The 14,513-nt window shown below is 45.4% G+C and overlaps 2 protein-coding genes and 1 long non-coding RNA gene across 4 annotated transcripts in view; 1 reads left to right on the forward strand and 2 right to left on the reverse strand.

Annotated features, from left to right (window-relative positions):
- Positions 1-14,513, forward strand: part of By (focal adhesion protein tensin) — a 140,851-nt gene that overhangs the window by 53,222 nt on the left and 73,116 nt on the right. The window contains exon 1 of one of the 2 annotated variants that reach the window (XM_076386048.1): positions 3,769-4,121. The exons of the other annotated variant lie outside the window; for it this stretch is intronic. Coding sequence (XP_076242163.1) covers positions 4,095-4,121 — 27 coding nt within the window. The 5' untranslated portion in view covers positions 3,769-4,094. Of the gene's footprint in view, positions 1-3,768; positions 4,122-14,513 lie in introns of those variants that run through there. 2 annotated transcript variants of the gene reach the window in all.
- Positions 4,541-5,536, reverse strand: LOC143184149 (uncharacterized). Its single transcript, XR_013002726.1, has 3 exons — positions 5,400-5,536; positions 4,903-5,326; positions 4,541-4,808 (listed from the first exon to the last, which is right to left on the reverse strand). It is a non-coding gene; the product is annotated as an uncharacterized LOC143184149 (long non-coding RNA).
- Positions 5,686-6,532, reverse strand: LOC143184150 (uncharacterized). The gene is made up of 3 exons (XM_076386182.1): positions 6,290-6,532; positions 5,982-6,208; positions 5,686-5,883 (listed from the first exon to the last, which is right to left on the reverse strand). Exons 2-3 carry the CDS (start codon positions 6,144-6,146, stop codon positions 5,686-5,688), a joined length of 363 nt encoding a protein of 120 aa, XP_076242297.1. The 5' UTR covers positions 6,147-6,208; positions 6,290-6,532.

Consider the following 14,513-nt stretch of genomic DNA (forward strand, 5'->3'; position numbering starts at 1 on the left):
TTGGTGATTCGAGAACGGCTTCCTGATATTAACGAGAGGAAACGTTGAGCGAAGTAGGAGATCCTTGATTCGATACGCTGCTTTAGGGATCTATCGCGTCATCGATCTTCATTCGTTGCCCTAGGATCGCGGAGATCGCCAGGGATTCAGGCTTATTAAGTTTATGTACCTCGGCACGAACGTTATTGCTCCGTCGAGGGGGCGCAAAAGCAACCGGCAGTTTGTTTCATGGAAGAATTCCGCGTAGGTCACGTTCACTTCTGGACGTTTTGAAATTCGACGCAGGCCTCGGTTCCTTCCAGGAGTTGTCACACAGTCGCGTCATCTCTTAGCCACCCTTCGCGGTATTGTGGTACATCAGCCTTCACTGGTATTATGCAATTCCTTGTGAGTGCGGTCATAGTAGTCGCTTCATACCTCGTCACCTTGAACCCGTAGCATCTGCGATGCCTGGACCACACAAGCGTTACCTACACATGGGAGCAATTAATTACGCGAATGCAAAGATCTCGCAGGAAGATTGTCGAACATCTTACTCCGTCGGCCGCCTCAAATACCTGTGATTCGAGAAATCCCCTGCGTATCCTAATCAGCGGCTTGGCTATCATCCTTATTCGCGTCCTGACGGAAGGTCGCCATGAAGCACTCCTATCTAAAGTCCCGCGTAACGTTATACGCTACTGTATACACGAATGAAGTATGCATCGCGCGCGTATCTCGCGAGATAGGTGTGCACGAGGATATCGATAACACCGTTTAGCTATAACGTCGTATCTCTCGGAATTGTACTCGGGACGAGCTGAGAACCGCTGGACGCAGGAACGAGCTAACGAACGACATCGTCGAATATGGAGAACCAGATGTTTCCTTGAGATCGAAGGTCGCGGGAACCTCCCAACGCGCCTGGTGTCCTCTTTCGCTCGCCAGTTCCCGGTACTAGTCATCTACAGCAGCTAGAACTTCCTCGGCGAGCTATCGATCCCCGAAATTCTCAAACACCATTAGTTTCTCAAACATCGAAGTGTCGAGGATAACAAACTAGCCCCTGCGTCGGCCAACTTCCTGACCCGTGTCGATCGTCGTTTACCCTCGTGGCTCATTTCCAAAGTAAAGGGATTCGTGTCGGAGCGTTCCCGATAGGCGAGCTCCTCCTGAAAGCGTCCTTGTTCGCGGCGCACGGTCATCTTTGCGGTTAACTGGTAGCCTGGCTCGTGGAAGAGGGAGGAGCTCGGGAACTCTAAGCTGAACGAGCAAGCCCTTTTAGTGGCTTGAGCCTCTTTGAACCGGGATGCACACCGACGGGGCTTACTTGCTCGGCCTACGTCGCGAGGTGCATCGACCGTCCGCTGTTGTAAGCCGTGGTCACATCTCGTCCTCGCCAAGTACGAAACCCGCGGCTACCATACCTGGTGGTAGCACGGTGTGTACCACCACCTCGGCCTTCCAAGATTGTAAACAGGCGGCAAGAACCGGGGAAACCAGACGATGGGTAACGTTGGTCCCCGGTCCTCTCTCTTCTTCCTTCTTCTTCTTCCTCTTCTTCCCCTCGTTCATCGTCCCCGGCACGCTTCTTTATCTTCCTCCTTCTTTCTTCCCCTCTACGCTCGTGGCGGAGATACGCCCAGGTGCAACGTCGATATTAACCCACGCTCTTCGACGTACCTTCACGGAGGCGACGTTTAATCGAGAGAAAGAACAGAGGGCACAGAGGAGCAGGATATTGCTGGCGGTAGGTGGAGGGCCAGGAGGAATTTTCGCGAAGGAGAATGAGTCTAGAGCTTGAAGACTGGTGGCATTGTTTCCACGGGGAGGCGAGAGCTGGAACGTTGCTTCTGATCATCTTTATCTCTCCTCTCCTCTTTATTTTCGTTCGCGGCTCTGAGAGCTGATGCACCATCAGCAGCTTGGATATGATCCACCTTGATACCCTTGTTTGTGATGAATGTAGGATTGTTGCCCGGTGTTGATTTAAGAAACAGAGATGAATAGGAGGAAGCAGATGGGGCGAGTGGTTGATTAAGAGGGACTCGGTGCGAGTGGGAGTAAAAGAAATTTCACATTTTTGCAAGCAATGAACACGTTCTTGCTTCTCTGTAAGATGATCATGGGTGGACTGCTGTTATATCAGCAGAAGCGTGGATCACTGAACAAATATAAGAAGCTAACTCATTCTCAGACACGACTCTTCGAAACCTAATCTTAATCCTCAGTTTTCTCGAAACTCTTTCTCGAGATTTTATTCCACCTTTTCACATGTATTTTCTAAAAAGTCACTCCCAATCAATTTGCATTGCGCATTTTGCGTGCAGGCGTACGCGCGTGCACGTTTTCGAATCGCGGAAGGAAAATCGATGCGATCGCGTGCGAGGGGCTGTAACGGGATTCGAAGCGGGGTCGGGGCTATTGATCGAAAGAAGAGGGGCCGGATCGAGACGAGGATCGAGACTGAGTAAGACGAGACGCTGGATAAACATGGCGAACGAAAAGAAGTTCGCGGTGTCGTGACATTGACTTGGCGGCCGGTAACATTGGCCTAATGACTAATAACATCCGCGAGTGCGCGTGTTGCGATACCGTGTCGCGAAAGTAGGCACAATTTACACGGTCGCGTGCACCACTCTGCTGTCGATTTATTGGTATTATGCAAGGAACTGTGCCATCGTGTTCCCTGAGCGACCGTGGAACGGAGCAAAGTTAGTCTTCGATGTTGGTACTTCATTTTCTTCACTATGGATTAGTATTTGTACTGTACCCTAATTCACTGATCCACTTTACTTACCTTGCTTTAGTGTCCTGTGTGTAGGTACAAAAATAAGGTGCATCTTATGCACTTCTGCAGAAGTGTAAACCATAGTGCAAAGAAATAGTTGTTCTGAATTTTTTAGAAACCGAGTACAAACTGAAATACTCCATAATAATTTGAATGCAAAGTGCGATACAAGATGCACCTGCAAGACCACTCGTTAAAAAGAGTCTCCTCGCGAGAATAACAGTTTTGAGTATCGAGGCGTTAACAGGCACCCTTCAAACTCCAATTTCCCTTCGTTTAAGTCACCGGAGGCGCTGCGAGCACCGTCGAAGCGTGAATTATTTGCGGCGGTAATAAATGCGCGCGCTCGACAAATAAGGAATGCTGTCTATACATTACGAAATAAATATTCACAACGGTGGCGGGGATATTGACAATAAATCAGGAAGTACTCGTATATAATTCTTAACGTCGTCAGCGTAACAGCGGGTTGTTAAGATTCGACCACAAATTTTCTGCCGGTTGTACGTGTATTTGGTGGGGTGTCTACCTGCGGCGATAGCGATGGGCTCCGTGCACGCGCGATGCGGAGCTCTCCAGTCCGCGAACAGCGCTCCAACGCGAAGGACGTGGGAAAGATCGATTCGCCGACGGTACTCGATCCTTCGAGGAATCCATATTCCTCTATTCTTTCAATCCTTAACGCTCGCCTAAACCTGAACTTGGTGCTGCAAAAACCTCTCGCCTCTTCACGAGCCATCACCAGCTCTCGCAACCTGTGGACTCAATTTTCATGCAATTAGAACTAGTTACCAAAGACTATAACACAACTGAGGAACCAACACGATGATAGTGAAGTGCAGTGATATTGTGTGAACCAGAAGAACAGTTTCCAAGGATCCGCGACCTTCGAGCTTGAACCACCTATGGGGTAACTATTTCTTGATGAACAGTCTTAGCATCCATCGTGGCCTCAATTCACTAAACTCTCGATGCAACGATAAAATTCCTGAAATTGTGCGGTGAAAACGTGTCAGTGCTCGTAGCACGCGGAGGGTCGTCGAACCTGAAGACACGCCGCCAAAATTAGTATCGGCGTGGATCGCGGCGTGACCTTGACCGGCGTTGACCGGCCTAACGAAAATCGAGAGTGGCCTCTCTGGCTGGGATTTGATCGTTTTCGTGGGTGAAGGACAGGTCGACGGGTGGCGTGGAGCCGGCAGGGAGGCTGCAGGGAAGGACGAAGTGCGAGATGCGCCATTTTCGAGAACCGATGCGAGAAGGTGAACGATCCTTGGAGCGTTTCGCCGCAGACCGGTAATGGGATACCAGAGGTGACGGCAAGATGAACGGTCACGGTTCCACCAATGAGGTACTTGCGCCACGTTCCGTCCACGTTTCTTTCCTTCTTCCTTGGCTTTTTTTCTCCTCTGTTTCTTAGCCGTGTCGCCCAGCGCGGTTTCTTCTTGTTGCGTTCTAAATTCGCCGCGCCGCGGGCTTAGGGCTTGTACACACTAGACGGCAACCCTCTTGGCGAACTCGTGGGGGAATGCCTGGGATGGTGGAGAACGCTTTTTAAGTAGAATAGGGTCCGCACTGTGCAGGCCAATGAGTATAAATGGAATTTAGCGTTATAGGGTTTTTGGTTAGTTATTTTTTTGTAGAAGATAGGTTTTAGGGTCCTTATTATGTTAGAATTGTTAAATATAAGCAAGTTTCTTTGGCAATGAAGATGGATAAAAGTGGAATTTATTTAACAGATGTGATAATAGGGTTCATAGATTGCTTTCTTCATAGAATTTCTTCCTTATCTATATCTTCTTTATTTGTTGATTGCACTACTGCTATGTTATAGCGCATTATTTTTAAGGAAATGCTTCGTTTATCAGTCAAATACTCATACATTAGATAAAGTACTCGTACTATAGGAAGCAGTAGCAGAAGTCCTGTGCAATGAATTGCAATTGTAGAATAATTTTTTTCCAAACCAAGTATTGCAATAATTTTCAATTTACTATACAGATTCATTAACATTCATTATTCTGTATTACTGAAGCTTCTGAAATTCAATGAAAATTTGATTCTGTTATGAATAGTTCCATATCATACTTAAAAACACAGCTGATCGTTTTGTTGTATTAGTGTGTACAAACCTTAATAACATAGTTCTAGCAAAGACGTAGAATTCTCGACGTTCGCGACGATGTCTTATGTATCCACGGCTTGCACGGTAGTTGGAGGTTTCTAGGCTGTGGATATTCTTGGATTAACACTTGATACTTGTACACAGCTTGTAGATCGCTCTATTAATTCGAACTTTCTCCTTTTCTACAAACTTTGTTGCGTTTTCTTCCCATGTCAGAGCGTGTTTGCAGTTGGGAGCGGTTGGGTTTGGGCCTGGTACTGCCATTCAGAGTGCATAATTTGAGAAGCAATATCATTTATCTGCTGATGCGTTATCTGGTATCACGCACTCGAGTGATTAATAGTGGTGTATTACGTAGAAACCTTGTACAGTCAAAGCTGAAAAGTGTTCTCCACAGTTTGTGACACATTTGAGAGCAACTGATTTTAGACCTGGAAAGTATCATTAAGTTAAGAAAATTATTCTTGAGTTCTGATAAAAATGGGTACTATATAGCACACTTACGTCACTCACTTTCCAGGCTCATCCTCACCTGCTTCCCAACTGTATCTTTCAGTTTCTTCAAGATCCTCTCTGGCGAACCAAAAGTCAGCAACGACTGACTTTGATCATAAAGTTTGCCAAGATTGTCAGTGTATTCTTATCGCGATCCATGGAAATAACAAGCTTACTAAAGTAAGCAATCGTTCAGAAAAGTAATTTATTATCGTATCATATCAATTAATAACGAGTGTTCATATTGGAAAAAGAAATCTATTGAGTTTACCTTTATCCAGGGTTTCCATGAAGCTTAGCTTGCCTTCGGCCTTTTTACTTGCAATTTTTGGATGGACTGTGTTTGAATAAAGAAACACGCGAAGGGGATGGTGATAAGACTCTGAACTCGATTAGATAAAGCTATACCAACAGCTGCGATATTGTTTGCTTCTCTGTGCTCGTATTTTTCCAATTTGCACCATTCAAATTTCCAGTTCTGTTTCCAGTTAATCTGCATGACAATGCAAAATGTAATTTTGCTGTAGCTAGCGATGGCAATTTCGAGCAGATATATTTGCAAGTAAATTATAGTTATTGAAGAATACCTACCACAGAATAGTACGCGTTCCTATGCCGAGTAATTATTGGGCAGAGATAACGATGGACGTTGAAATAAGTGACGTGTAGCCATTCGATAGCGTTCTTGCTTGCGTTCCCTTGAAATTTCGATAGTCGTTCTGGTATCGAGGCCAGCAGATTTTCCGTCTTTTCCATGCACACTGGGGACAGATTGATTGGACATCTCGAATAGAGGCTCGCTGGCGAGAAGCCAGCAACTGGAGAGGAAAACCGTTCCGTTCGATGAATTCTTTTCGCACGCAATGGCGAAAACCGAGAGGCGAAGCTCTTTTTCGTACCATCTGTCCTCGCATATGCGACAGTCGGTCGCAACTACGTTGATAATCAGACTTCTGAAAGCGTATTGATATCTTCCCAGGTTTTATCTTGTCGCGAGTTTTTGCTCAAACGCTGCTCCTTCTATTTGCTGGGTAAAGCAATGTAAATTTACTAATCGAATATTGCGAACTGAGTTAAGCGTTTCTTCAAACTATGCTATATGTGGGAGTGTCTTTTTAGAATTAGAATTTACTCTGGAATAAAAACTAGGAGGTTGTGTCGTGCTCCTCTGAAATTGATCACCCATTAGAGTCATTCAAGTCTTCTCCTCTTTGTCTTAATCATTACAAATTACATTTATGGTTATTTATGGCTTCTCGGTACAAGTGGTGTTCATTCAGGAGAGGTGCTCAGCATTGCAATTGACTTCGTGAAGTGAATTGGCGTTCAAGGGTGCAATTTAAACTTCTCAAGCGCCCTGCTCTTAAAAATTCCAAGAATTCAAGACAGCCCAAAAACATCATAAATCGACCCCTATAAAGCTGTTTAGAATTTAACCTCGAATAGTAAATGACCCCTCCACCAGTCATCTGGTCAGCTCTGTTTAATTTTCGTTTCTCGAGACCACGCCCTCGCTGAAACAAAATCAAACGATAAGCCTCGAGGCTGGAACGTCGACGCAAACATCGGGGGAGGTGTTCGTGGCTCTTTCGATGCTGTAATTTTTAATTCATACGAGCCGCGAAAAAGACAACGGCGACAGGGTTGATACAGCGACAAGAGCGAGCATACAACCATAAATCTTGCGTAATCGCGGCCAATTAATTGGCATGCAAATGAGCTCGTGCGCAAATTACCGCGAACGAAGGCGGATCCATTCATTCGAGGCCTCCCTTTCCTCTCTGGTTCCCCTTTTCTGCCTCGTCTCTCTTCCCTGTAACGTGTAACAGTCCGTTTCGCTAACTCGTAGGAGGATTCTGTATGGGGCTAGCCAAGGTTGTTTGTTGAAATTCACAAACGAGCCGAAATGGTCCTTCTGGGAATCGCGTTTAGCTCTTAAGGTTTCGCATAACGTGCCTTTCCGCTGAAATTCCTTCGCTCGCGCGATGTACATCAATCTGCTGGGCCACTAAAACACTCATTCCAGTTGTAAGCTTTCGCGGCCCATGAAATATTCATGAGGTTTTGCTATGGTACTTGCCAGACCGGTGGTTAGTAGTAATATCGAACGAGTACTCGATAAAAGGACCTTTCAAATTAATTACCCTATCAATTTGAAACTGATTCAATAGCCAAAGGATACAGTATTGATTACTGATAATAGTCGAAGCGAAAGAGGTCAAGCATTTTGGGGTGCATAGTACCTACTTCTAAAAATAAGTTAAAATTCAGTTCTATTAAAAATACAATCTAAACGTAGATTTACTTAAATATAGAATCCTGAGGATCACTTGTGCCTAAATTTGTCTTCATATGGTTACTAAATCGTCGCGTATCGAGCCTTTTCGCGACACTAAAGAAGCATTCTCGGTCTGAATATAGTATCCACGTCATCGTTGAATCTTTTCTGCGCAAAGCAACGTCCCAAATTCCTTCGCGTCTGCGTCCGCAGGACTCCAGCAAAATAGTTGAAACAAGAAGGGAGAAAGAGCTCCTCTGAGAGCAAGGGTATAAAATCACGAAGTTCCGCGTCCGAGTCCACGGAGAAGTTTTCGAGGAGCAGAAAGGTTGAGACCGACTCTAAATATTACGGAGGATTCGCGGACGCATTATCGGATTTAAAAAACTTCGCAACTCAGCCTGGACTTTCGAAACTTCCTTATTGTCCGAGAAACACTTGAGGAATTCTGTTGCCCATCTCGTATCGCTGTTTCTGGACAAGCAACGCTAACTCTGCCCTTTATATTGCCTTTCTTCGATGTGGAATGCGACTGCGAATTTCGGAACTTGAGAAAGTAGTGTAGAAGTTGTATGAGGATTTATTAATTCTTCAGATCTGATTAATTCCACTTTATCTGGATTTATTACTTTGTTAAGGCTTCCAGAAAAATCTGTCCTCAATTTCTTTTCGAAGACAATAGTACATAGATCCTTCTCAAAAAACAGCATAAAATCTTCCTGCCCTTTTATATTCTAATTATTCCAAAACCTAATGTAATTACAGTTCAGTTTCACAAGGATTCAAGATATATACACGTCCCACAATCACCACTAAAAAGAGTCCGACTGCACCTCCAGAAAACATTATCCTTGCAGACAATAAAAATGTATCAATTTCACTCCGTTGTTCCTGGGGCCATTAAGGCGACCGCAAATTTGTACCACTGCCTCGCGCCTCCTAACAGACGACTTCCGTTTCTAGCTACCCTGTGTCGCTTCTTTCACGTCCAGCAGAGAGCAACCAGTAGAAAGAATGGGGGTGGGAGAGTGATGGAGGGTGAATCCCCGGCGGTTTTTGCTGAGTTAACCTCGGATTACCAGCCATAACGTTTTACGACTCGCCGTTTCGTCCACGCTGGGGAAGGCTCGTAAGGAGCTCGTGAACGACTTATATAAAATTGATTCGCCGCGGTCGGTGAGTTTGGGAACCGGCTCCAGGAATTTTTGGCGGCTCGAAAATCACGAAGAGCGTTGAATAAATTGGGGAAGGTGGAGGAAATCGGCTTGAGCTTCTCGCTTCGCAGCATCCGCGCTGGCCATCTTCTGTGCCTTGAAAGCTTCATTTCGTGGGCCCTCTAACAGCGATGTTATGCAGAGATATTCCGTCGTTCGCTTCAGGAGCGCCTGGCAAAATTGTCGATTTAGATAAGTCGCGATATATCGACGGTACGTATTCGCGGTTGGTTTCGAGCTCGGGACACCTTTATTACGCGGCCTTGGTCGCGGACGAGACGCCTGGGAGAGCATTCTAATTCCGCAGATGAATTGTTGATAAGATAACGCAACGTTTCGTTTGCTCACCAGACGTTTACCACGCAAACAGCAGAGTACGAGGACGCTGAGACTTGTCTGTAGATTCATACTGCGAAAAACTTGAAAATAATTCTCGAAATTTTCGGGAATTCAGAAACCAATGATGTGTATATAATGGTGAAAAAATTGCAATTCATCTGCAAAGAATTTATGATCGATTTTGGTACATACTTTGTATACTACAAGTAGAAATTGGAAAAATGTAAATATAGGTAGTTTAATTTTGAGACGACCTTGTATAGACCCCAACTGCTTCAGTGCTTATTGTTTTCGGTGTTCATTGTACTAACCAACATGGAATGGAAAAGCTGCACAGTGGTCAGCCTCCGTTGAAATAGCAATAGCCATAACTAAAGGGTTAGTGGCACGATTCGAATGCATTTGATATCGTTCGAACGCATCGATTGACGTTCAGGTGCCGTGGAAGCGAAACTACAGCATTCCAGTAGTTCCACGAGAGCAGAGAAGCTGATGCGTGGGCGGGACGGCCGCACGAATCGTATCTCGCAGCGGAACGGATTCCTTTGTTGAACGTGGCCGCGTGAACACTGCTCACATGTGCACGCGCCTCGATGCGCGAGCAATGTAAAGTTCATTCGACATGAGCAATAAATCGATGTTGCACGCTTCACGGTGGAAAATCGGCCGATCGGGATACTGACGTCCCGTGTGACGAATTTTAATTGCGCGATGGTGGCCTGGATGTCGTCGAAATTCTACTGTAATTCACTGTCGGCCCGCGAGCAAATTGTTTGGTCCAGTTTGCGAGGGAAATTGCGAAAACCCTGTTAGGACAGTATTGTATATGGGGCACAGTAGAAATGGAATTCATTGTCGAAAGCTGTTCTATTCAGAATTTACAGTAACTTGTATCAAGTTGTAGAAAAAAATGAAGATAGTATTAAAATTCTCATTAGTAATCAGCTGATCGCTGTATGCATACAAAAATTTAATAGACCTTCTGAACCATACTTGGAGCCATTTTTATTTCTACTATTATGGAATCAGCTTGAAAAATAATTTAAAAAAATTCCAGAAATATTTGAAAGGTATTACTTTAAAATACAATAAATGAGATACCTAGTTCAATTGTTCAATAGGTATTTCAGTCTCGAGTTCCATCAAGTTTTCTGTCAGGCGGCCTACAGACAATAACCATTGCTTCAGTGGCACAGTAAACTCAATTACATAGCAGTCATAAAGCCCTGGGATGTCCATTCGCCGAGCTACAAGCTGTCACTCTTTCGTTAGGGAGAAACGGGCGAGAGACGCGAGCAAACAAGCGTCCATGGGAATGGCTTGAATCGTGGGTCCGAAAAGGGTTCCTTTGACGTGTTAACTTCTCACGCAATCGTGCGCGTGTACACACTGGGTTTGTGGGTTACGCCGCGGCCACGCAGAATTATTCGGCTCGTAGGACGGACCGCTAATGAATATTGATGTGCCGCGGGTTCGTTCCGCTCGAGGTCGATGCATTAGCATTATTAACACTTGCCAGCGACCGGGAGAACTGTGGTCGACTCAAAATGGAGAGATCGAACGTTAGAAAATCAGCGTGAAACGCGATCGATATTTTCTTGGACGACTTTTTTTAAGCTCCTTTTTTCTCCCTTGAACTTCGTGCATGCATTTCACTTCGAGGGAAGAGTTTCTCACAGAAAATGTCTCGAATGTGAAAACTGCGAGGTGCGATGTTTACTAGGGATGGGAATATTCCTATCAATTTGAATTGTAAAGCGAATAGGATGGAACGCGACACGTAACCGCACGGAAAGTTCAAAGTCAAGTCAGCATTGGCGGAAGCCTGCATTTACATGGTATCTAATCGGCGTGTGTCGAGCTGAAATTAAATGAGAGTTTCTGATGTAGCATTGAACGAGGTCAGAACGCGGTACGTGACCAATTGGTAGACTACGAAACAATTTAATACGATTAGACGTCGGCTGGGGAGCGACAGTGTCTGTTCGTTGTCAAATTTCGTGGTCAATGACGTTTCTTCTGGGGACAGATTCGTCTCGGGTCATCATTTGCCTTCTCTTCTCTTAATCAACTTCTTATCGTCAGAAGTATGCCATAAAATGACTGAAAATCGATTTCCTTTAAAGACATATTTCACTTGCATTGTGTCTGACCAGGCATGTCTGAATCTACTGAAGACTCTTGCGCGCTTCCGACTTTATTGATTGATTGTCAATCAATGAAAGGATCTTCACATTCCTCTTTCAAGAAGTTTTTAATCTTCTTAATCGAAATCTAAGATAGAAAATGATAGTGTTTGTGGAATAAAGTACATAGAAGTTTATTCTGTGAAGAAAGAATCAAGAAGCTAAATCACGGTCATTAGCTCGCAAGCGAGTTTCCTCACTTTATCGATTACTTTTAAAGTGTACTTTAGACTTTTTGCCTCTCGAGCTCGTGGTTAACTTTCCTGTTGAAGCATTTTCCAATTAAACGACTAAAGTGTCCGACAAGCTGTTTAGCAGAATTGCTGCGCAGAGGTTGTCTGGATTATTGCGAGTTCCTTCGTTTCCTTGCTTTCGACTGCTCTGGAGAATCACCCGCTACGGGCTGATTGAGTGATATTTTAGCATAAAAGTTTCCAAACCTCGGATTCCACACGAAGCTTCAGAACCTGATGAGATAATTCAGTTAACTGTTTCCTGAAAATTTCCAAGTTTCATGAGATCTACGAGTTGCAACAGACAGATGTACTTTCGACGCATTAGACAGTGGTTGGCAGAAATTTCGAAAACGCTACTTACATCATAAATAACATTCACCATTCCACTCTTATTAATTATTAACTTCATTTTCTCTTGAAACTCTCCCTACACAAAATCACAAATCACAGAATCTACTAGCACCAGAAATGAACCACGAAACACGGAATAAGGAACTGTCATCCATCAAGTACAAAGCTGGCTCCATGTTTTTCGAACCCTCCCACAAGCAACGTGCAAGAATCCAGCTAGAAACGAAAGACGTTATCTGTGTAAGGATCAGGACAGCTCGCCCACCTATGACCAGCTGAGCCAGCGAACGGTTCCCGGTGGTCGTCGGGACCGACGTGGAAGAAATCGCTCTATTACCATCGCGGTTATACGCCGATCTATCGCGGCTGCAAGCCCGTTAGTCATCCGCTAATATCACGTTGTCCGCGCAGCGTTCGCGGAAAGAAAGGAATCCTAACAAACGGGCGGTGAGAGGAGCCAGCGGGCTCCTTATTATCCGCGTGACTCCTTCGTAGCGGCCTAGGCATACGACGCTAATTACGAACTTTCATTACGAGTCACGCTCCGCTCGACGAATGGCGATCGCGGTGCCTCGTGAGCGGCTTCCACGACCAGAACAGGAACGAATGGTCCTCGAGGGAGCGACGAGGTGAAGAGGGAGGGAAGCTGGATAATAATTGCGGCTATTAATCAGGCCGGCCGCGAGGCTTACGCATCGAACACGCATCGATTAGGCCTGCTTGCCTCCGCGCGGTGATCCGCGTGGGCGATCGAGGAACTCGACGATCTACGACCAGTTTTCGTGCCTTGTATTCAGGGGTTCGCGTTCTTGAGAGAGGAGGAGGGTTGATTGCCTGTTAATGGTTCTTGGAATAGTAATATTCAGGTGTACTGTGCGATTCTCCGTGTGCACTGTTGTGGGCATTCATTAAGTAGCTGCTGGAATGTAAATTTTGCCTTTACGCTCAGTGGACGATACAGAATATTATAACATGATATAATATGGAAAGTTGAAGATTTGGGAAGGTAAAATTTCGAAGAAAATGGTATGAAAACAGCGCAACTGAGAACTCAGGACCTCTCACACCTTCTCTTCGGTACTGTTAAAATACGCTCTGCTCCATAACTCATGGCATACCTAGAAATAAACGAGACAAGTAGAAAGTGCCATTTGCGCGTTTTACAAGGTGCTTAGGCTAATTGCAAATCCCCGCAGAAGCTGAAAGTGCAGGGAAGAGGGACGAGGCAGAGGCTGGCCGAAGTAATTAGGTATATTAATCACGTTGAGGCATCGTTTGTTCGAATTCGCGGTGGAAAACGGTTCGATCGGGTTCGCCAGGGCCTTTGCGTGCCACGGTTGTTCATTGTGTGCGCATCTGCGCCCCAGTGGAGGCATTCTCGCACGATAAACCGGTAACCACACGGCCGTTACACCGCGAACACCACGGCCACTTTGTCGTAGCGTGTGTCCGCTCCCCTCGGTACCCTTAAAGCCGAGTTTACAAGTGTCGGCGAGCGCGAGGATTCACGCCGGCTGTCACGGTCGAACGTCTGCCTCTGGCGCGAATTGATTTAACGACGTACGAGAAAAGGATGCGTCCCAGGTACTCCATTCTTCGTCCGAGGACGGGTTCTCGCCTCCTCCAGGCTGACGTTTCGAGATAAGGGAACTGTTTGGCGTCCCGTCGCGGTTCTAATAATGCAGAGGCAAGGCTGAAGTCGTCGCTTATGAAAAATTCTGATGGGATTAGACGAGAGATGGATTTATCAACTCGTTGCTGCTTTTTTGGAATGGACAAGGCTCGAAGAAATTGATTTGATGCAGGTTGTTGGGTTCCCAGGGTGATTTGTGAGTCTTGTTTCATACTCTGTGATTAGCTGGAGCTCACCCAAGAAATTTCTCATCGCTGAAATCCAAAACGACAATCAGGTGCAATTCTAACGCAAATAATAACAGACTTTTCGACGCTCAAACGCGAATTTTAGCCTCAAAGTAGATAAGCCTTGAAAGCACAGCCTTCCTATTTCACGTTAGCAATTCTTCTCATTCCTGTTCGTTGGAGATCGATCTTGTTCCTAATACGAGGCAGATTTATCGCTAGAAGCATCACACTCGTTGAACACCGATGAGAAATGGCCGGCAACGGAGGAAAACCAGAGCAGTCCTGTTACAATTTACGAGTATTACTTTTACGAACTCTAGAAATAAAAGACTGATATTCCAAAGACAGTACGGATTCATTATTTTAATCGAAAAGCAAAATCAGAATGGTCAGAGTAACTGAGCTACATGAGACTCGCCATAGAAGGAATTAATTTATCTTAGCAGGACCTAACAGCTCAAGATCTTGCACCTATCATTCGTCTTTCGACGCAGAGTGGAACGGACCTCGACGACGGGCAAGTCGAGCGAATGATATGCAGCAGGACGTATCCTGCGAGCGGATGATCGATACTCTACTCGCTTCGTCCCTCGTGGTCACCTTTGTGTGCTCGCCAGCCGGAAGAGAAAGTGACCGACCGCGATTTTTACGGCTGA

Source organism: Calliopsis andreniformis, chromosome 9 (genome assembly GCF_051401765.1).
Source record: "Calliopsis andreniformis isolate RMS-2024a chromosome 9, iyCalAndr_principal, whole genome shotgun sequence".
In the NCBI taxonomy this organism is placed as follows: Eukaryota; Metazoa; Arthropoda; class Insecta; order Hymenoptera; family Andrenidae; genus Calliopsis; species Calliopsis andreniformis.

What these genes read in the sequence shown, in the direction of transcription:
- LOC143184150 (XM_076386182.1), bottom strand. Translation starts at nt 6,146, where the DNA reads ATGGAAAAGACGGAAAATCTGCTGGCCTCGATACCAGAACGACTATCG. An exon ending in GGAACGCGTACTATTCTGTG is followed by an intron (nt 5,884 to 5,981) that starts GTAGGTATTCTT and finishes ATTGTCATGCAG; the next exon opens with ATTAACTGGAAACAGAACTG.